This window comes from Chiloscyllium punctatum, chromosome 22 (genome assembly GCF_047496795.1).
Source record: "Chiloscyllium punctatum isolate Juve2018m chromosome 22, sChiPun1.3, whole genome shotgun sequence".
In the NCBI taxonomy this organism is placed as follows: Eukaryota; Metazoa; Chordata; class Chondrichthyes; order Orectolobiformes; family Hemiscylliidae; genus Chiloscyllium; species Chiloscyllium punctatum.
Genome location: NC_092760.1, coordinates 62,213,691 through 62,235,249, shown reverse-complemented (window position 1 = coordinate 62,235,249; position 21,559 = coordinate 62,213,691). Strand labels below are relative to the sequence as shown.

The following is a 21,559-nucleotide window of genomic DNA, read 5'->3' as shown; positions in this document are numbered from 1 at the left end:
CCTCAGCAGGAGAATTGGGTACAATTTTGACAGTAGACTCTAATAAGGAGAGGGTCCAGAGGAGTTTTACTGAAAAAGGTGTTAGAAGTGAGGTCCTTCTGTTGTACGGTGAGGCTGTGGTTCGTCTCCTTCCTCAAGGTAGGAGGGGTCAACAGGAATTATTAAAAATGGGGGAGTTTGGTAAAAGCAGTAGATAGTCACTCCCTTAAGGCAAGTGAGTTGACAGATTTATACTCATTGGAGCTTGAGGAAAAATGAAGAGAAACCTTGTACAAAGGTTGTTAAGATCTGGAGAATCCCAGCAAGTCTGGCAGCATCTGTACAGAGAAAGCAGAGTTAACATTTCAGATCCAGGACCGTGAAGGAGGGTCACTGGACTTGAAATATTAAATCTTCTTTCCTCCACAGATGCTGCCAGACCTGCTGAGTTTCTCCAGCAATTTCTGGTTTGCTTTGTTTCAGATTTCCAACGTTAATATCTGGAATTGACTCCTATTTGAAAGTAATATGGTTTACAATTGTTTTTTGTTTTAGTCTCTGCCGTCAATACACACACACACACACACATCACTGGTTCAGTATAAATATTTAACTCGAATCAAGTGATCTAACAGGTGGCTGATTCATTTTCCCACCATTTTCTGTTGCTGCCACGAATTAGAATCAACATTTCGGAGTCAAATATGCATCTCATTTTCACTTTGTTCCTGAAAATTCCCAGATCATTCGTACATCTTGACTCTATCATCATTCGACATGACACCTGTCAGAGGTTTCTTTTCTAGTAGTCAATTACCTGGACAACCACCACTTGAACGGAGACGTGATCTGGGAGTCGGATTGGTGCCCTGAAGTATTGGGAAACTGCAACCAGCAGGTGGAGAATGGCAACCAGACTCTTCATATGAACACCTAAAGAACCACAAAGACACAAACAATCAGCACTGTCTCTGTCAGTGTCTCAGTAAACCAGGCTACACACAATAAATCTCCTCAGAATTGGACAAATCATATAATTTCATTTGAACAGAAGTAAATTACTCAATTGTGACACAGATGCATTGAAATTACAGGGTGTGGTCTAGTAACACATAAAACCAACTGGTCCTTCGGAAATCACTTGTCCATTATTTTGAAAAAAGGGAAAGAAATTTATTTGCAATGATTGGTAACTCCCTGGAAGTAACTAAGAGAAATTTTCCAGGGGTTAGCACCTTAGAGTCTGAATTTTATGAATTAAAATCCTCTGCAGCTACATTGGCACAAGACTCAACGCTACCAGTCCTAGTGCAGCACTCAAGTGTTCCAATGTCAAATAAACCATCTTTCAAATGAGATATTAAACCAAAGACCATTCTCACGCATTACATAGATACAAAAGGTTTCACAGCACTATTTGAAGAAGCTCAAGTGAATTGCCCCAGTGGTCAAATACTTGTTTCAGCTTTCTATGTAAATTGGCTAGTTGGCTTCCTACAGTGAATACACTTCCAATGTAACTTGTTGGATACAAAATACTTTGAAACATTAGGAGGTTGTGAAAAGTGTATTAAGAAAACCTTTGTAATAATAGCAGCGCACTTGATTGAATGAGCACAATTTTCTATGAACTACTAGGATTCTGACATTCATCTACACATAGGAAGTTTTTCTGTTACATTAGGGAGGCTGTTCAGCCTGAAAAGCACGCATTGGTTCTTTGAAGTAGCTATCCAATTAATTCTTCTCCTGTTATTGTGAAAACTTCTCAAATTAAACAACTTATTTTTCTGAGCAACAGTTTGCGCAGTTGAAAATATCTGCAACTTGACAAATCTACCCAATAATTGCTCGGACAGGAGATACGGAGGCACAGTGTGGAACATTAGAATTGGAGGAGACTATTCAATCCTGCAACCGGAACTGTAATTCAGTTAGATTATGGTTGTTCTGTATCTTCACCTCACTTACTCATCATGGTCCAGTCACTTTTGCCTCACAAAGTTCGGTCAAAACTTTGTAATTGACCCCTACTGCCAGTCTCAATAACTTTTCAGGGCAAACAGTTACAGATTTTCACCCTTAGCATGAAGAAATGCGTCTTGACTTCACTCCAATAGCCTGGCTCTCATTTCAAAATTGTACTTTTGTCCAGTTCTCGGAAGAGTGGCTCATTCCATGACTGGTTTGCTGCTCAATTGAATCTTTGCATACAGAAATCATATCCATCTGCATCAACTTAGCTCCCAGCGAGGTGAGTGGCTGCAAAGAGCTTTGGGTCTGCACAAAACCTCCAGATTTTCGAAGAATGCAACAGCTGTTGTTCCTGGCATTCACACAGGAAGACTAAGTTTGAGCCCAATTCCAGCTTTTGGAAGGTTCTACTCTTAATTTCTTCACGCTAAGGTTAAAGGGGGGGTGGGGGAGAAGAGACTCTGAAGATAATAAAATCAAGAGCACCAGGGATACATTCCCTGCCAAACAGTAAATCCCTCAGCAATAAAGAGGAAACTCTGCAGGATAAAGTTGACAACTTTTGGAAAAAAAGCATTCAAAGTGAGTGACACTCCATCGTTGGTCAGTTTTTCCAAAACTTTGACTATTTGTTTCCTTCTGTGTAAACCAGATTTGAAAGTCAAGGAGTTGAACGTAACTGAAGAAATCTTGTTTCACACATTGTGTAGAGGCAAGTAGGTCATTTGTGTTGCATCTTCCTCAATTCTGTTACCAACATGAAGTTTTTTCAGAATCTCTGTTCGCCCTTCAACATAATGACACAGCACTCTTTATGACACAGGCAGTCAGATAGTTTGGGTGAGGAGGGTGCATCGATATAAAACATTAGCTGGAAAACACACCCATACACATACTGAGGAAATGTCTGCAAGAAAATAAAAATGGACAATTCCAGACATAAAACTGCAGATCCACAGATCAGCAACTAAAATGCAAAGAGAGCTATTCTTGAGATTTCTATTGATTCTGGTAACTGGTCCTAAGATACAAATGTGAACTTTTAGTGCTAACAGGTACCAGGATTTGAAATGAAAACAGGAAATGCGAGAGAAACTCAGCAGGTCTGGCAACAGCTCTGCAGAGAGTGACTGAGTTATTGTTCCAAGTCCAATATGACTCTTCTTCAGAGCAGGATGCGGGCACTTGCTAATTTTCTTTCTTCTGCACGGCAAGCAGAACACACAGGATGTGTTGAAGAGACATGCGTTGTGCTTATACCAGAGCATATATGTATGCTTGCACACAACTATGTTCACAATCCTGCATGCATGTGTCAGTAAGTTTACCAATTCTACCTGGTTAGATTCCAAGAACTTGCATCCTATTTACTTCCAAAAGCCCCATGCACCCATTTAACTGCTTCTGGCTTGCTAATATATATATATATATATATATACTCACTCCATATCTTTTAGTCTGCAGTAAAATTCTTTGCACTTCCTAGACTGTCATCCTAGACATTCACAAAATATTCTGTTTTATCCTTCTCAGATCCATAGTGGATCACCTCAGACTTTCCTACAATGAACTCTATCTTCCAGCTTTACCTATTTCAGTTTTAAAACATGTTGCACTTCTTTCATCAAGTTAAACTTCATTAGCCACCTTTTCACCCTAATCATAGAGTCATAGAGATATACAGCACGGAAACAGACCCTTCGGTCCAACCCGTCCATGCCAACCAGATATCCCAACCCAATCTAGTCCCACCTGCCAGCACCCGGCCCACATCCCTACAAACCCTTCCTATTCATACACCCATCCAAATGCCTCTTAAATGTTGCAATTGTACCAGCCTCCACCACTTCCTCTGGCAGCTCATTCCACACACGTACCACCTTCTGTGTGAAAACGTTGCCCCTTAGGTCTCTTTTATATCTTTCCACTCTCATACTGACCGATGCCCTCTAGTTCTGGGCTCCCCCACCCCAGGGAAAAGATTTTGTCTACTTACCCTATCGATGCCCCTCATGATTTTTGTAAACCTCCATAAGGTCACCCCTTAGCCTCCGACGCTCCAGGGAAAACAGCCCCAGCTTGTTCAGCCTCTCCCTATAGCTCAAATCCTCCAACCCTGGCAACATCCTTGTAAATCTTTTCTGAACCCTTACAAGGTTCACAACATCTTTCCAATAGGAAGGAGACCAGAAGTGCACGCAATCTTCCAACAGTGGCCAAACCAATGTCCTGTACAGCCGCAACATGATCTCCCAATTCCTGTACTTAATACTCTGACCAATAAAGGAAAGCATACCAAACGCCTTCTTCACTATTCTATCTACCTGTGGCTCCACTATCAAGGTGCTATGAACCTGCACTCCAAGGTCTCTTTGTTCAACAACACTCCCTAGGACCTTACCATTAAGTGTATAAGTCCTGCTAAGATTTGCTTTCCCAAAATGCAGCACCTCACATTTATCTGAATTAAACTCCATCTGCCACTTTTCAGTCCATTGGCCCATCTGGTCCAGATCCTGTTGTAATCTGAGGTAACCCTCTTTTCTGCCCACTACACCTCCAATTTTGGTGTCATCTGCAAACTTACTAACTGTACCTCTTATGCTCTCATCCAAATCATTTATGTAAATGTCAAAAAGTAGAGGACCCAGCACCGATCCTTGTGGCACTCCACTGGTCACAGGCCTCCAGTCTGAAAAACAACCCTCCACCACCACCACCACCCTCTGTCTTCTACCTTTGAGCCAGTTCTGTATCCAAATGGCTAGTTCTCCCTGTCTATCGTGAGATCTAACCTTGCTAACCAGTATCCCATGGGGAACCTTGTCGAACATCTTACTGAAGTCCATACAGATTACATCTACCGCTCTGCCCTCAGCAATCCTCTTTGTTACTTCTTCAAAAAGCTCAAATCAAGTTTGTGAGACATGATTTCCCATACACAAAGCCATGTTGACTATCCCTAATCAGTTTTTGCCTTTCCAAATACATGTGCATCCTGTCCCTTAGGATTCCATCCAACAACTTGCCCACCACTGAGGTCAGGCTCACCGGTCTATAGTTCCCTGGCTTCTCCTTACCACCTTTCTTAAATAGTGGCACCATATTAGCTAACCTCCAGTCTTCTGGCACCTCACCTGTGACTATCGATGATACAAATATCTCAGCAAGAGGCCCAGCAATTACTTCTCTAGCTTCCCACAGAGTTCTACGGTACACCTGATCAGGTCTTGAGGATTTATCCACCTTTATGCGTTTCAAGACATCTAGCACTTCCTCCTCTGTAATCTGGGCATTTTGCAAGGTGTCACCATCTATTTCCCTACAGTCCATATCTTCCATATCCTTTTCCACAGTAAATACTGATGCAAAATACTCATTTAGTATCCCCCCCATTTTCTGTGATTCCACACAAAGGCCGCCTTGCTGATCCTTGAGGGGCCCTATTCTCTCCCTAGTTACCCTTTTGTCCTTAATGTATTTGTAAAAACTCTTTGGATTCTCCTTAATTCTATTTGCCAAAGCTATCTCATGTCCCCTTTTTGCCCTCCTGATTTCCCTCTTAAGTATACTCCTACTGCCTTTATACTCTAAGTATTCACCCGATCTATCTTGTCTATACCTGACATACTCTTCCTTCTTTTTCTTAACCAAACCCTCAATTTCTTTAATCATCCAGCATTCCCTATACCTACCAGCCTTCCCTTTCACCCTGACAGGAATATACTTTATGTGGATTCTCGTTATCTCATTTCTGAAGGCTTCCCATTTTCTAGCCGTCCCTTTACCTGCCCCCAATCAGCTTTCGAAAGTTCGTGCCGAAAACCGTCAAAATTGGCTTTCCTCCAATTTAGAACTTCAACTTTTAGATCTGGTCTATCCTTTTCCGTCACTATTTTAAATCTAATAGAATTATGGTCGCTGGCCCCAAAGTGCTCTCCACTGACACCTCAGTCACCTGTCCTGCCTTATTTCCCAAGAGTAGGTCAAGTTTTGCACCTTCTCTAGCAGGTACATCCACATACTGAATCAGAAAGTTTTCTTGTACACAGTTAACAAATTGCTCTCCATCTAAACCCTTAACACTATGGCAGTCCCAGTCTATGTTTGGAAAGTTAAAATCCCCTACCACAACCACCCTATTATTCTTACAGATAACTGAGATCTCCTTACAAGTTTGTTTCTCAATTTCCATCTGACTATTAGGAAGTCTATAATACAATCCCAATAAGGCGATCATCCCTTTCTTATTTCTCGGTTCCACCCAAATAACTTCCCTGGATGTATTTCTGGGAATATCCTCCCTCAGCACAGCTATAATGCTATCCCTTATCAAAAATGCCACTCCCCCTCCTCTCTTGCCTCCCTTTCTATCCTTCCTGTAACATTTGTATCCTGGAACATTAAGCTGTCAGTCCTGCCCATCCCTGAGCCATGTTTCTGTAATTGCTATGATATCCCAGTCCCATGTTCCTAACCATGCTCTGAGTTCATCTGCCTTCCCTGTTAGGCCCCTTGCATTGAAATAAATGCAGTTTAATTTATTAGTCCTACCTTGTCCCTGCCTGCCCTGACTGTTTGACTCGTTTCTGTTCTCAGCTGTACCGGTCTCAGACTGACCTCTTTCCTCACTATCTCCCTGGGTCCCAACCCCTCACCTTACTTGTTTAAATCCTCCCAAGCAGTTCTAGCAAATTTCCCTGCAATATATTAGTCACTTTCCAACCCGTCCTTCTTGTACTGGTCACTTCTACCACAAAAGAGATTCCAATGAACCAAAAATGTGAATCCTTCTCCCATACACCAGCTCCTCTGCTCTATCCTCCTATTCCTGCCCTCACTAGCTTGTAGCACCAGGAGTAATCCAGATATTACTACTCTCGAGGACCTCCTTTTTAAATTCCTGCCTAACACTCTGTCATCTCCTTTCAGAATCTCAACCTTTTCCCTTCCTATGTCATTGGTTCCAATGTGGACAATGACCTCTTGTTGGCCCCTCTCCCCTGTGAGAACATTCTGCACCCTCTCTGAGACATACTTGATCCTGGCACCAGGGAAGCAACACGCCATCCTGACTTTTTGCTGCTGGCCACAGAAACGTCTGTCTGTACCTCGGACTAGAGAATCCCCCAACACAATTGATCTCTTGGAACCTCATGTACCCCTCGTTACATTAGAGCCAGTCTCAATACCAGAAACTTGGCTGTTCGTGCTACGTTCCCCTGAGAATCCATCACCCCCTACATTTTCCAAAACAGCATACCTGTTTGAAATGTGTATAGCCACAAAAGACTCCTGCACTAGCTGCCTATCTCTCTTACCTTTCCTGGAGTTATCCCAACTATGTGACTGTATCTGAGATTTTCCCACTTCCTATAACTGCCATCCATCACATACTGTTGCTGTTGCAAATTCCTCATTGCTTCTAACTGCCTTTCCAAACGATCCATTCGATCTGATAAGATTCGCAACCAACAGCATTTATGGCAGATATAATCCGTAGTAACCCTTAAACTCTCTTTAAACTCCCACATCTGACAAGAAGCACATATCACTCTATTAAAGGCCATTTTTGCTCCTTCACAATCTACAGACCCAGAAAATAACATCGTCTTATTCCTCTACAAACACTGCCCAGGTTAAATTAATAGTCATGGCTTATATTTTAAGTTTAATCAAGAGACATATCTCCAAAAACGTATAATCAAGAAAGAACCCACTCTACTCACTACTGCAGACTTTCTGTAGACCACTTAAAACAATACACTTATCTGATTCTGTGCTGTGAACTTCACCCAAACAGTTCCTCCAAAATCAGTTGTGAATATCACTGTTTGTTAATTTTCTCAGATGCACTCCAATGTCCAGCGATACATAAATTCAAACAGCAAAGGCAGTGTCAGTTTCTTTCTCTCTCCTACACTGACCTCACCATGTGCTTCCTATGTCTGTTCTTCTTCCTTTTAAAACTGCTAGTGTTTTGACTTTTTTTTCTCCCAAAGTTCCAAAGCAATAACACATCATATAAAACAGTAATTGCTGCTCTTGGAATTTGAGGAAATCACCTCCAGCACCTAAAATACCTCAAAAAAGGAGCAGCTGTTGCAGCCAGAAATTTTTCCCGTCCTCCATCTTGGATTACCCAGAACATTTAACAAGTGTTAATCCTCTATATCTGTTTCTACCCCATCAAGTTTTTCCAAGTATCTTTATGTTGTCAGTGAACATTAATCTATTATACATGTAATAGATCCTCTCACCTCTGGAATTAATATACAGTACAAATAGCTGAGACTGGAACAAACTGTCCTTGGGATAAATCACCAACGTCATATGGTCCCATCCAGAAAATATCCCATTTATTCACCCTCTGTTCTGTGCCAATTAACCAATTCTTTATCGATTCTGACATACTACCCCACAATCTAATCAACCTTTAACCTGAGTACAATCTTTTGCATGGCTCCTTATTGAATGTTTTCTGAATATTCAAATACATGTAATGATTTTCACTTATAAATAAGTTATAACTTCAAAAATATCCAGATATTTCCAACATGATCTCCCTTCATAAAATCATACCGATGTTGTCTAATCATATTGCAATTTTCCAAATGCTTTTCCATTACATTCTTATTAATAGATTCAAGCGTTCCACCTACTCCTGACTTCAGGCCAACCAACTCCTGTAGTCCCCCATCTTTTTAATTCCCTTCTTTTTTGAGTAGCAGGTTTATATTTGCTACATTTCAATTCTTTGGTGAACCAACGGACATTCTCAATCAACAGCTCTTTCAAAATCCATCTGTCCCTGGAGATTTAGTTTCATTGATTAAACTGGTCATATTTCTTTTCTGGTGTTAGTTTCTTTACATTCCTCACTTTCATTTGATTCTTCATTATATCTGGTATGTTCCTTGCATCTTCAACTAGAAGACAGGCACCAAATATTTGTTTAATGTCCCTGCTACTTCCTAATTCCCCATTATAATTTCTCCAGTCCCTGCGTTTAGGAGATCCATGTTTACAACCATTCCTTATTTTGGCATTCATGCAACATCTTCGAGATTCTTTAAAAAAACAAGTTCAAATTACAGCAAATTCTCTGTGACTGCAGGATCGCGACTCCTAAATTTGTCTATCCGTCCCAAACATTAAGTTGCAACAAAATTCAACATTTGTGGGCAAACTTGCACAGGCACGATTTTTAATCCATATTTTTAAATGAGCTCCACACTTGTAATTGTTATCATTTGCAGAGATTCTCAGAAACAGAACCCTCCCACATGCTGAGGAATGACTACTTCATTCTCAAATTTTACTTTTTGTCCCTCGTCATTAATGTTTTTGATAACCCTTTATTGAATTTTTTAAAAAACAAACTTCATAATCTTTAGGCTTACTACGTGGCGACACTGTCAGCTTTTTTGTTCATTTAGTAATATCTTTAATTTCTCTAGTTAGCTCTGGTTCCAATACTTTTGTTTATTCTTCTAGGTTTTATTAACATTTATGTAAGTGGTGAGAGAACTGGGAATTGGTGCAAACTGATAGCAGGTTAAAACTCTCTCCACATGCAAGAGCTTCATGTTGGCAGTCTTCAAGTAGACAGACTTACATGAATGCAGATCTCAAGGAATAGAGTAAAGGCTGTGTTATTCTGTAGGTTGTACAGTTAGAAGATACAAAGCAGTGAAGACAGGGACAGTGAGTTTGTACAGCCTGAACAATACCCATTGCCGCTTTTGAATTCGTGTCAGAGCTCACTAACCATTTAAAAAGAGGGTGAGAAAGGAGTGTCTGGAGATTCGAGACCATTAGCACTGACATAGAGTCATTCAGCACAGAAACAGAACCTTTGGTCCATGTGGAATATAATCCCAAACTAAACTAGTCCCACCTGCCTGCTTCTGACCCATATCCCTCCAAATCTTTCCTATTTATGCATCTGTTCAAATGTTGTAGCCACCTGATGAAGGAGCAGTGCTCTGAAAGCTAGTATTCCAAATAAACCTGTTGGACTGTAACATGGAGTTGTGTGACTTAACTTTTTCTACCCAAGTCCAACACCGGCACCTCCACATCCTGTATAATCTCAACATGATGCCCCAACTCCTATACTCAAGGGCTGAACAATGAAGGCAAGTGTGCCAAATGCCTTTTTAACCACCATGTCTATCTGTGACGCAAATATCAAAGAATTATGCACTTGCACCCCATAAGTCCCTTTGTTCTACAATATGACCCAAGGCCCCACCATTAATTGTATAACTCTTACCTTTGTTTGCTGTACCAAAACCCAATCCCTCGTATTTATTCAGACTGAACTCAATCTGCCATTTTTCAGCCCATTGACCCATTTGATCAAGTTCCCTTTGTAATCTTAGAAAGACTTCTTCACTGTCTACTATGCCACCAATTTTGATACTGTCCGCAAACTTACTAACCATATCTTCTATATTCCCATTCAAATCGTTTATATAAATGACAAACAGAAGAGGATCCAGAGCTGATCCTTGTGGAACACTACTTCTCACAGGCCACCAGTCCAAAAAGCAACCCTCCACCACCACTTTCTGTCTCCTACTGTTAAGCCAATTATGCATCCAATTATCAAGCATCACCCTGAATCCCATGTGATCTAACTTTCCTCATTAACCCACAATGCGGAGCCTTATCGAAAGGTATCTTTACTAAAGTCCAAGTATACAACGTCCACTGCTCTGCCCTCATCAATCTTTCTGGTAACTTCCTCAAAAAACTCAATCATGTTTATGAGACAAGACCTTCCTCACACAAAATCATGCCGACTATTCCTAATCCATTTTTGCCTCTCTAAATGTCCACAAATACTATCTTTTAAAATCACTTCCAACAATTTACCCACAACCAAAATCAGACTCAGAGATCTATATTTCCCTGGTTTCTCCTTGCACCTTTCTCAAACAAAGGTACAATAGCCACCCCCCAGTCATCAGGCACCTCAACTGGAGTTAATGATGATGCAAATATTTCTGCAAGGCGTCTCACAATTTCCTCGCTTAATTCCCACAACATAGTGGGATACACTAGATCAGGTTCAGGAGATTTATCCAGCTTTATATTCTCCAAGACCTACCAAACTTCCTCTTCAGTAACGTGATCTGTTGTTAAAACCAAAATTTTTTTCTCTATGTCTTCTAGCATCCATTTCTTTCACCACAGTAAAAACTGACACAAAATATTTGTTTAGTATCTCTCCCATCTCCTGGGGTTCAACAAAAGATGACCTCCTCGATCTTTAAGGGGCCCTACCTTCTCTCTAGTTATCCTCTTACTCTTAATATATTTATGAATCTCTTTGGATTATCCTTAATCTTATCTGCCAATGTTTTCTCATATCCCTCTTTGCCTTCCTGGTTTCTTTTTTAAGAATGCCCCACTCTTTATATTGATTAAGAGATTCAATTGAACCAAGTTGTCTTTATCTAAAATAAGATTCTCTTTTAGTCTTGACTAGAACCTCAATATCTTTATTCAACCATTGTTCCTTAATCTTACCAGCTTTACTCTAAAAGGAACAAAATGCCTCTGAACTCCTGTCGTCACACTATTGAAAGCCTCCCACTTGTCAGATGTCCTTTTACCACTCTATCCAATCAACTTTTGAAAGTTCTTGTCTCATAACATCAAAGTATGTCTTACTCCAATTAAAAACTAACTTTTATGGAAAGCTTATCCTTTTCCATAACAGGACCCAAGTGAGAGAAGGTTCAAATAAGTACTTTGTTAGTCACCCATCACTAAGCAGCTTAAGATGATGAGGTTTGAACAAGGAAACAAGATACTTGTATTTACACAATCCTGCCACCAAAGTTTTAAAGGCAGTTATGCACTTTCAGAACATAATCACTATTATAAGAAATACAGGAATCAATCTGTGCACAATACAATCACAGAAATAGCAATGTGATAATCACCAGACTGGCTGAGGGATAAATAGTGGGCTAAGTGACCAGCAAGAACTCTCCTGGTCTTTATTGAAATAGAGGTTGACTGTGATTTTAGGTAAAAGGTCTTCAATTGAACATTTTAACAAACAGACCTTTACTCCCCCCTGTTAAAATCAGACTTACTATCAACTGTCCACTTGATGTTTCTGGGTGGCAGTTTAAGCGTTTCATTGATCTTTTCAAGAACAGTCTGCAGTTTCTGTTTCTGGGCAATTTCCGACTGCGTCACTTCAGCTACGTTCAGCTTTTCACCCTCTAGTTTCTCTGCACAAAGCAAACAGGAATATCAGTAAATTGTTCAACAATGGCAGCTTTTACACAGTAAACTTGTACATAGGAACAGGAGGAGGCCATTCAGCCCCTCAAGCTTCTTCCACCAGAGGCTAGTTTTGGAAACCATGTGATTGTAGAGGAGGAGGAGATTACAGAGAATGGGAGAGGTGAGGGCATGGAATATCTAAAAACAAAATTAAGGAAATGTTGCACTAGAACAGTCACTGAAAACAGGTTGGGGGGTGTTTGACTGGGACTTTATGTGAGTAAAAACATAGGCAGCAGAGTTTTGCATGACATCAAGTTTACAAAGGTGGGAAGTTGGGGGAGCATTGAAATGATTGAGTCTAGAGTATTTAATTGGAGTCTGAGTTATGTCTGCTCATTGGATCATAAAATCAGACCAACGTGAAAAATTAAATATCAAAACCCAGCAATAACGTGTGGCCCTATGAACTGCAAGTGTTAAAATAGGAAATAAAAAGATAGACAGGCAGGAGGCTGGAAGAACACAGCCATCCAGGCAGCATCAGGAGGTGGAGAAGTTGACGTTTCAGGTTTAACCCTTTTTCAGGACTGGGGTGGGTGTAGAGGGAGCTGCAGATAAAGGGAATAGCGGGGGCAGGGTGGTATACTAGGGATAAATGAAGACAGGGAGGAAATTTAGGACTACAGATGCTGGAGATCAGAGTTGAGAGAGTGGTGCTGGAAAAGCACAACAGGTCAAGCAGCATCAGAGGAGAAGGAGAATCGACGTTTCAGGCATAAGCCCTTCATCAGGAATGGTCAATGGGAGGAATGAATCCAGTTAGTGTCAGGGAGCAGTGGAAGGGATGGTGAGGGGCTGGAAAGGGAGGTTATTCGAAATTGGAGAACTCAATGTTAGAGTCCTCCAGGTTGAAGGCTGCCCAGACAGACGCTGAGGTGTTGTTCCTCCAATTCGCGGTTTGTTTTGTTGTGGCAATGGAGAAGGCCAAGGATGCTCATGTTGGAAAGGGAGTGGTTAGGGGAATTGAAATGGGCAGCGACTGGGAGATCTAGTCAGCCCTGTGGACCTGGCTGAGATGCTCGGTGAACCGTTTGGTCTCCCTGATGTAGAGAAGACCACATTGGGAGCACCTGATGCAGTAAACTAGTTTAGGAGAGAGGCCGGTGAACCTCTGTCTCACCTGGAAGGACTGTTTGTGGCTCTGGATGGAGGTGAGGGGGGTGTGTACTGGCAGGTGTTGCACCTTTTCCGGTTGCAGGGGAAGGTACCTGAGGGTTCAGAGGGGTCAGTGGGGAGACTGGCGCAAACCAAGGACTGTCGATGGGAAACAGTCCTTGTGGAAGGCAGAGAGGGGTGGCGAGGGAAAGATATACTTGGTGGTCGGGTCTAGTTGGAGTTGGCGTAGGTGTTTAAGGATGATGCGTTGGATGCGGAGACTGGTGAGGTGATAGGTGAGGACCAGGGAATCTCTGCGTTTGGAGCAACTGGGCTTACAGCAGTGGAACAGGGAATGGAGGGGGTGCGACAGAGGGCTGTCTGGATGACAGAGGGGGTAAAAGCATGTTGTTCAAAATAGGTGGCCATCTAGGATGCTCGTGAGTGGAATGTCTCCTCTTCCGAGCAGATGTGGCAGAGGTGGAAGAATTGGGAGAACGGGACGGAGTTCCTGCAGGTTGGAAGGAGGTGTAGTCCAGGTAGTTATGGGAGTCTGTGGTTTGTAGTAAACATCCATCGGAGGACTGTCACCGGAAATGGAAATGGCAAGGGCAAGAAAGGGGAGGGAGGTGTCTGGGATGGACCAAATGAATTTGAGGGCGGGTGGATGTTGAGAGTGGAGTTGATGAACTGCTCCAGTTCAGCCTGGGTGCAGGACGCTGCACTGATGTAGTCATCGACGTAACAGGACACAGTGCCTGTGTAGGTACTGAAGGTGGGGCTGTTCGATATAGCCAACAAAGAGGCAGGCTTAACTGGGATGGGCCATTATATCGCTGACTACATCAGTGCAGCGTCCTCAACCCAGGCTGAACTGGAGCAGTTCATCGACTTCTCCCACAACCTCCATCCCGCCCTCAAATTCACTTGGTCCGTCTCGAACACCTCCCCCACCCCTTTCTTGCCCTCACCATTTCCATCTCCAGTGACAGTCTTCAAATGAACGTTTACCACAAACACAGACTCCCATAACCAGCTGGAATATACCTCCTCCCACCCAATCTCCTGCAAGAACTCCATCCCGTTCTCCCAATTCATCCGCTTCTGCCGCATCTGCTCCGAAGAGGAGACATTCCACTCACGAGCATTCCAGATGTCCACCTATTTGGAACAACATGCTTTCCCCCACTTTGTCATCTAGACAGTCCTCCACCACACCACCTTCATTCCCTTTCCACTCCTCTAAACTACACCCCTCCAAACGCAATAAAGACAGAGAGCCCCCTGGTCCTCATCTACCACCTCACCTGTCTCCATTTTCAAGGCATCATCCTTGGACACTTCTGCCAACTCCAACTAGACCCCACCACCAAGAACATCTTCCCTTCCCCACCCCTCTCTGCCTTCCACAAGGACCATTTCCCATTGACAGTCCTTGGCTTGCACCACTCTCCCCACCGACCCCTCCAAACCCCCAGGTACCTTCCCCTACAACCAGAAAAGAAGCAAACCTGTCAGTACATCACCCCCCTCACCCCCATCCAGGGTTCCAGACAGTCCTTCCAGGTGAGACAGAGGTTCACCTGCCTCTCTTCCAACCTAGTTTACTGCATCGGGGCAGCACGGTGGCTCAGTGGTTAGCACTGCTGTCTCACAGCGCAAGGGACCTGGGTTCGATTCCAGCCTCAGGTGACTGTCGTGTGGAGTTTGCATATTCTCCCCGTGTCTGCGTGTGTTTCCTCCGGGTGCTCCGGTTTCCTCCCACAATCCAAAACATGTGCAGGTCAGATGAATTGGCCATAAAAAATTGCCCATAGTGTTAGGTGCATTAGTTAGGGGTAGTGGAATGGGTTTGGGTGGGTTCTTGTTGAGGGTCTGTGTGGACTTGTTGGGCTGAAGGGCTTGTTTCCACACTGTAGGTAATCTAATCTAATCAGGTGCTTCCAATATGGTCTTCTCTACATCGGGGAGACCAAACATAAACTTAGGGAACGGTTCATCAAGCATCTCAGCAGGGCTCACAGGGGCTGACCAGACCTCCCAGTCACTGCCCATTTCAATTCCCCTAATTACTCCCTTTCCAACACGACCATCCTTGGGCTTCTCCAATGCAACAATGAATCACACTGCAAATTGGCGGAACACCTCAGCTTCCGCCTGGGAATCTTCAGCCCAGAGGAGTCAACACTGAGTTCTCCAATTTCGAAAAACCTCCCTTTCCATCCCCCAACTCCGTTCCACTACTCCATGCCACCTACCGGATTCATTCCTTCCATTGACCAACCAGGTCATACCCTCTGCCTGTCTTCACTTATCCCCACCTCACCACCCTGCCCTCACCATCCCCTTTCTCTGCAGCTCCCCCACACCTACCCCTAGTCCTGAAGAACAGTTACACCAGAAACTTTGACTTCTCCATCTCCTGACGCTGCCTGGCTTGCTGTGTTCTTCCAGTCTCCTGCCTGTCTATTTTGCATGACCGCACCTGCAGTGTTTTTGGTCTCTAAAATAGGAAATAATATTCACGTGTAATGGAAATAGGATTATTTTGCGTGGAGGCCTTCTTGGAAAACCTGCCATATTTTCTATCATTAAACTCCATCATGACTATACTGATTGCCGTATGACCAGCCAACCTTCCTTAGTATTGTACCCACTAAGCTGGGTGATAAACTGTTTTACTAGGTATTATATGGAAACAGATATTACTTTGTTATTATAGTGGAGCCGTAATCATGATACTTTTCCCTGATACCTGCTGTTACCTTGTGGTATTTACTACCTTTTCCAGTAATAGGCTAACAGGTAAGCTTTACAATTCATTGCTACCAATCCTGTATCTTGGACCCATCTAGTAACTAGTGGAGAGGATATAACATCTTTGAATATCTACAGAAGAGACACTGCCCTGAGAGAACAGACTGTATTCCTAACAGTAATAAGTACTATTTCATTTGGTCAGACATGACGACGAGAACCTTAAGGATTTGATAAAAATACGCCTGCTCCCTCCAAAAGCTCCAGTAGACATCCTGGTATCCATCCACAATGTGTGACATGAGCAAAATGGGTGGAGGAAGTGTAACATGAGCATTAACCTCTTCAGAACAATTTCCTTGTACAACAGTGAACCTTTTAATGTCAAGTTCTACTTACTGTAAATTTTGAGGTCAGTTAGAGTTCAATTGCTGGCTGGCTAGGAAGATTGGCTGAGGAAGTGCTCAGTAATTTCATCACCACAGGGAAAACTAACACACAACAACCAGTTTTGCATTTCTTCTTCAAATACGCAAACATATTTGACATCTTAGTATTCAAAATCTGGTCTGGGACAAATATTAGTGTTACGGACCTGCAGATCTTCAGTGAAGTGCTCCCGTTCGGACAGATGATACTAGATTAGGAGTTTCAGGTCACTTCCATGAACAACAAAAAAGGATTGCATTTCTATGACAACTCTCATGATCCAGGGGTTAATTTACAAACTTTACAGCAACATAGTGTTCATATTGCCTTAATTCAAGCAACATTAGTGGGCAGCACGGTGGCACAGTGGTTAGCACTGCTGCCTCACAGCGCCAGAGACCTGGGTTCAATTCCCGCTTCAGGCAACTGACTGTGTGGAGTTTGCACGTTCTCCCCATGTCTGCGTGAATTTCCTCCGGGTGCTCTGGTTTCCTCCCACAGTCCAAAATAAAATGTGCAGGTTAGGTGAATTAGCCATGCTAAATTGTGTTAGGCTGTGCTTCGGCGGGTCGGTGTGGACTTGTTGGGCCAAAGGGCCTGTTTCCAAACTGTAAATAATCTAATCTAATAACAAATCCAATGAAATAATACCAAAGATCTGTGAATTTTCTCATGCATTCTGAACAATACTTATTTCTCAATTCAACCTCGAAAATAAAAAGAAGTTTTTATCCAGTTATCTCGTGATTATCTAGTTCACAGTTCATGTGCCTTTTGAGGTAAGTTTTAGTTTCAGGAATTAAACTTTAACAGTGGAGAATAGAACAAATGCAACTAAAGCACCTTCGAGTGCATGTAAAAGGTTGGGGTTATGTTGTTTTCAGAGGTTAACTGCTAGGAAGGTAAATAATTAAACTGTTGGGCTTCAGTGATTGCCTGAGGGAAAAACACTACAACAACCAGCAGTTCAGAAGGTTAACCAAGTCTGTTTAATTGAATTAAAACAGAAGGGGGAGAGCTATAAAAGCAGCAAGTGAGCTCACTTAGCTGGCATCTTTGGTGCTGACTTTGATCAGAAATTCGCTCGTGTCAAATTTGGCAACTTTCACAGAGGATTACTCTTCGTGAGCTTGAGCCACCTTTCTCATGTCATTCTCTGCATTTCGCCTCATTAGGTACACCACAGCTCTCTGGTTCCCGGCTTGAGCTATCTTCCACTCAGCAATGACCGAAGGATTCACCACTCCCGGGCTTCCCAGCGATGGTGCCATTTTTAGTGCCAAGCTGCACTCCAAGTCAAGCGCTACCAGGCTGGAGCTGCCCTTCACAATGCACATAGTCACAGGGGAAAACAAAACAGAAATGCTTCCAATAATCTAGGACCCCCTCCCGCCCCTCCCTGAACCTCCACATTCCTTTCATCTTTCCATTATTCGACACCTTCATTGCACCACAGCAAACATTACCCTGCTCTGGCTGCAACCATTGGTTATGGTTCCATGGGAGATATCAGAAACAGAACAGGCCCTTACTGCTGTGAACACTCAGTATCCGCATCCTTGGAGTGTAGTGATACAGATGCCCAACCCTGACCATATGCAAGCCCCCAGGCTGTTATCAAAGGTTGCCCTGGACTTGGAGAAGGCAGTGTGGGGGTGAGGGGAAGAGAGGAGAGGATGGGGACAAGAGGATACCTCACAGACAGTGTCCTGAGCTACTCGTGACTGCTGTCCAAGATGGAGGCCTGGAGGAGCACATGGTGAGCTGGAGCTGCCCGGTGTCCTCTCTGACATCGATCTCTGGAAATGCCAACATGGGAGATTAGGAAACTGCATATCAATGAGGTGAGATTAGATATTAATCCCATACAAGTCAGCTTCTGTCATTCACTTATGAGATTCCTGTTTCACTGCTTAACAGTTGGTTGCAAAATCAGACTTTCTTCTTTTTGATGTTAAGAATCTTATTACTGCTGATCTCGCCAACTGACTCACCATTGTCCACATTATTCAGGGGCTGGGAAGATTCCACCCCTTGTGATTGGAAAGCTTGATGGTCGTTTTTACCTTCGATTCTTCTTTAAATAGATTATTGTTTATCAAGCCAGATTATAAAGATTCAGCTTGTTGAGTATTCAAATCTCGGATCATCTCAGTATATATATTGCTATATAATGTTTGCACTATTTGCAGAAACCTATTATAATTAACTCATTATCACTGGTGGTAGGTATCAAAGTACATCGAGGCAACTTGGTTGAAAAGCATTCAGTAAACCCTAAAGGTCAGCCCAAAGCAGGCTATGTTGTCATGGAGATGGTTTGGGTAGAGATCAAGAATGTTCTCCGTTTTCAATTTCTCAGGGTGTACATTTTCTGGGACAGTGCTGAAGCAGAAAGTCTGTACAAGTGCTGCTGTTCACAAATATCATGCAGTTAGATCTCAGGAGAAGGACTCGGGGTAGTGACTCTGTGCCATGGAAAACAGTCCAGTTTAAAAAGCACGACAGCCATTGATAGTTCTGTACACTTGAAAGTGGGTGAAGGAAGCCCACAAGCAGTATATGCTTGATGCAGCTAAGAAAGATAGGAGCACAGAGCAATCTGGCAACAGCACAATGCGGTTGAAAAAAGACTAAAACTGTTAGAGTGCTTTGATGGTGGGAAGCAGTCTTTGGTGTTCTAGGAGCTCATTCTGAGGAGGAGATTAATGTACCAACACAAGCAGTCAAAGGCAATCTGAGTCAGAGAGACTTTGAAGACATTACAAGGTGAGTGAAGAATTGAAGATCCTCATGAAGGAGCCAGAGTTAATGATATTTGGTGACATACAGTGTCACTAACGTCTGCATGGAATTAGTCCGGACCACATCAAACATTTAAAGCACAGCCTACAGGGTGTTCAACCACAGTTTCTGTTAAGTCACATTTACCGGACGTTAATCATGAATTTTAGATTTTACATTGTATCTAGTATATATGGCTTAGAAATGTTTTGGAGGTGCAGGTGATGGACTGGGATGTACAGCACCTGATGAAGGAGTGGCGCTCCAAAAGCTAGTGCTTCCAAATAAACCTGTTGGGACTATAACCTGGTGCTGTGTGATTTTTAACTTTATGGCTTAGAAACATCATTTTTAAAAAAAAATCCTTCATGGGATGTGAGCATTGCTGGCTAAGCAACATTTATTGTCTCTCCCTTATTGCCCTTGAGAAGATGGTAGTGAGCTTCCTTAACTTGCTGCAGTCCATGGGGTCAGGCCCACCTTCAGTGTTGTGAGAGGGAGTTTGACCCAGTGACAGTGAAGAAATAATATCGCAATTCCAAGGCAAGATGGTGCGCAACTTGGAGAATTTGCAGGTAATGATGTTTCCATATGTTAATTGCTCAGATGTGCTGTGTTGTATAACTTTCAAAAATTTCCATTCAGACCTGGAATCCAGCAGCAAATTTTTTTATGTGGTTATTCTACATCATATATTTAAAATATTCAGGTCTATCAAACCTGATCACAACAAAGATTCATCATAGCAGCATGCAACTGACAACATAATGATCAGAATTTCTCTCTGATGAAACCTTGTGTTAATGAAGCCATTAGCACTGCTGGTAGATGCAAATGATGTCAATGTCAATGAATACTAACCTCAGCTACACTGGCTGCATTCTGAAAAGAGGAACCAAAAAAAACGCTCATATTTTCTCTTTCTAGACACACACGCTTACTCAACTAAAGAAGACTTGGCTCAGAAGCATGAACTATGACTTCCTCTGTATAAAATGGACAGGACGCGCTGATATTCAAAACCATTTTTAATTGACTTTCCACTCAGTCATGTGCCAAGTTTCCTTGCTCATGGGACAAGCATTAGCTGCATTAAGATCTAGGGTTAAAAAAGTACACCTGTGCCTCACGACCTAATGCCTGTTCTCGAGACTTAAACCGAGAGTTTAAACATTATTCGGCAAATTGGAAGATGTGTGTAAAACTCCAGCTACAAGTTATCAAGAATTGTCAATTTTTGTCTATTTTTCTTTCCTCCATATTTTTAAGGTGAATAGCAAATAAATAAAAAGGGGGAAATGACAACTTTTTCCACCTCCCCAAAATGGGTTGCCACGATCCTGAAGTAGAGAAGCAGATTCAATAATAACATTCCAAACTGGATAAGTAATTGAAAGGGAAAAGTTTGAGAAGAGAGCAGGGGAATGGCTCCAGCAGCTCACTTTGGGAAGGCACAGGCACAGTGAGGTGAATCAACAACTCCACTGCATGGTTCTGGCACTTGGAGCTGTAACAAACCTAGAGAAAAAAATACTTATCAAAATGATTCTGTAATAATTGTCTAAAAAATAAACTTGTGGAAAATATCAGCTCCAGTTGAAGAAGCAGGAACTGTGAAAAACATTGTCTCCAGAAGCAAGTTGTGTATTCATTACAAATTAACCAAGATAAGGCCAAAATACATCACTGACAATAGTTAAATCTCTCTCTCTCTCACAGACACACACTCACACAATAACATACGCTGGCAGGAGGGACAAAAATAACTATTGAGAATACTTTTACGATGCTCACTAAATAAGATGAGAAGGGATGGAGTGGGGATTATAAAGTAGGTACAATTTTGCTGCTAGCTACATTGATAAATAAAAAGGAGCATTAAACTGGGTTCTTTGCAAATAGAATGTAGGTCACCCTTGGTGCAGTAAGAATTTATCAATATTTGTGCCAGCACCGGCTCTTTGGAAAAGCTATCCAATTAGTTCCTCTCACACTTGCAATTCCCCTACAACCCTGTTAATATTTTCATCTCAAGTATTTATCCAATTCTTCTTTCCAAAGTTACTGTTGAATCTGCTACCACTGTCCTTGCAGACTGTGCATTACAGATTACAATAATATGCTGCATTACAAAAAGTTCTCATTTCCCCTATAGTACTTTTGCGAATTAACTTCAATCTGTGCGCTCTGGTTAGCAATCTTCTTGATGCTAGAAACAATTGCTCCT

At 42.4% G+C, this 21,559-nt stretch overlaps 1 protein-coding gene across 1 annotated transcript in view; it reads right to left on the bottom strand.

Moving 5' to 3' along the window:
* The window catches only part of LOC140493719 (alpha-parvin), a 122,110-nt gene that overhangs the window by 23,645 nt on the left and 76,906 nt on the right, over positions 1-21,559 (bottom strand). Inside the window, exons 5-6 of the mRNA XM_072592494.1 lie at positions 12,069-12,209; positions 797-912 (exon numbers count right to left, since the gene is read on the bottom strand). Of these exons, the coding sequence (XP_072448595.1) occupies positions 797-912; positions 12,069-12,209 (257 nt within the window). The remainder of the gene's footprint in view (positions 1-796; positions 913-12,068; positions 12,210-21,559) is intronic.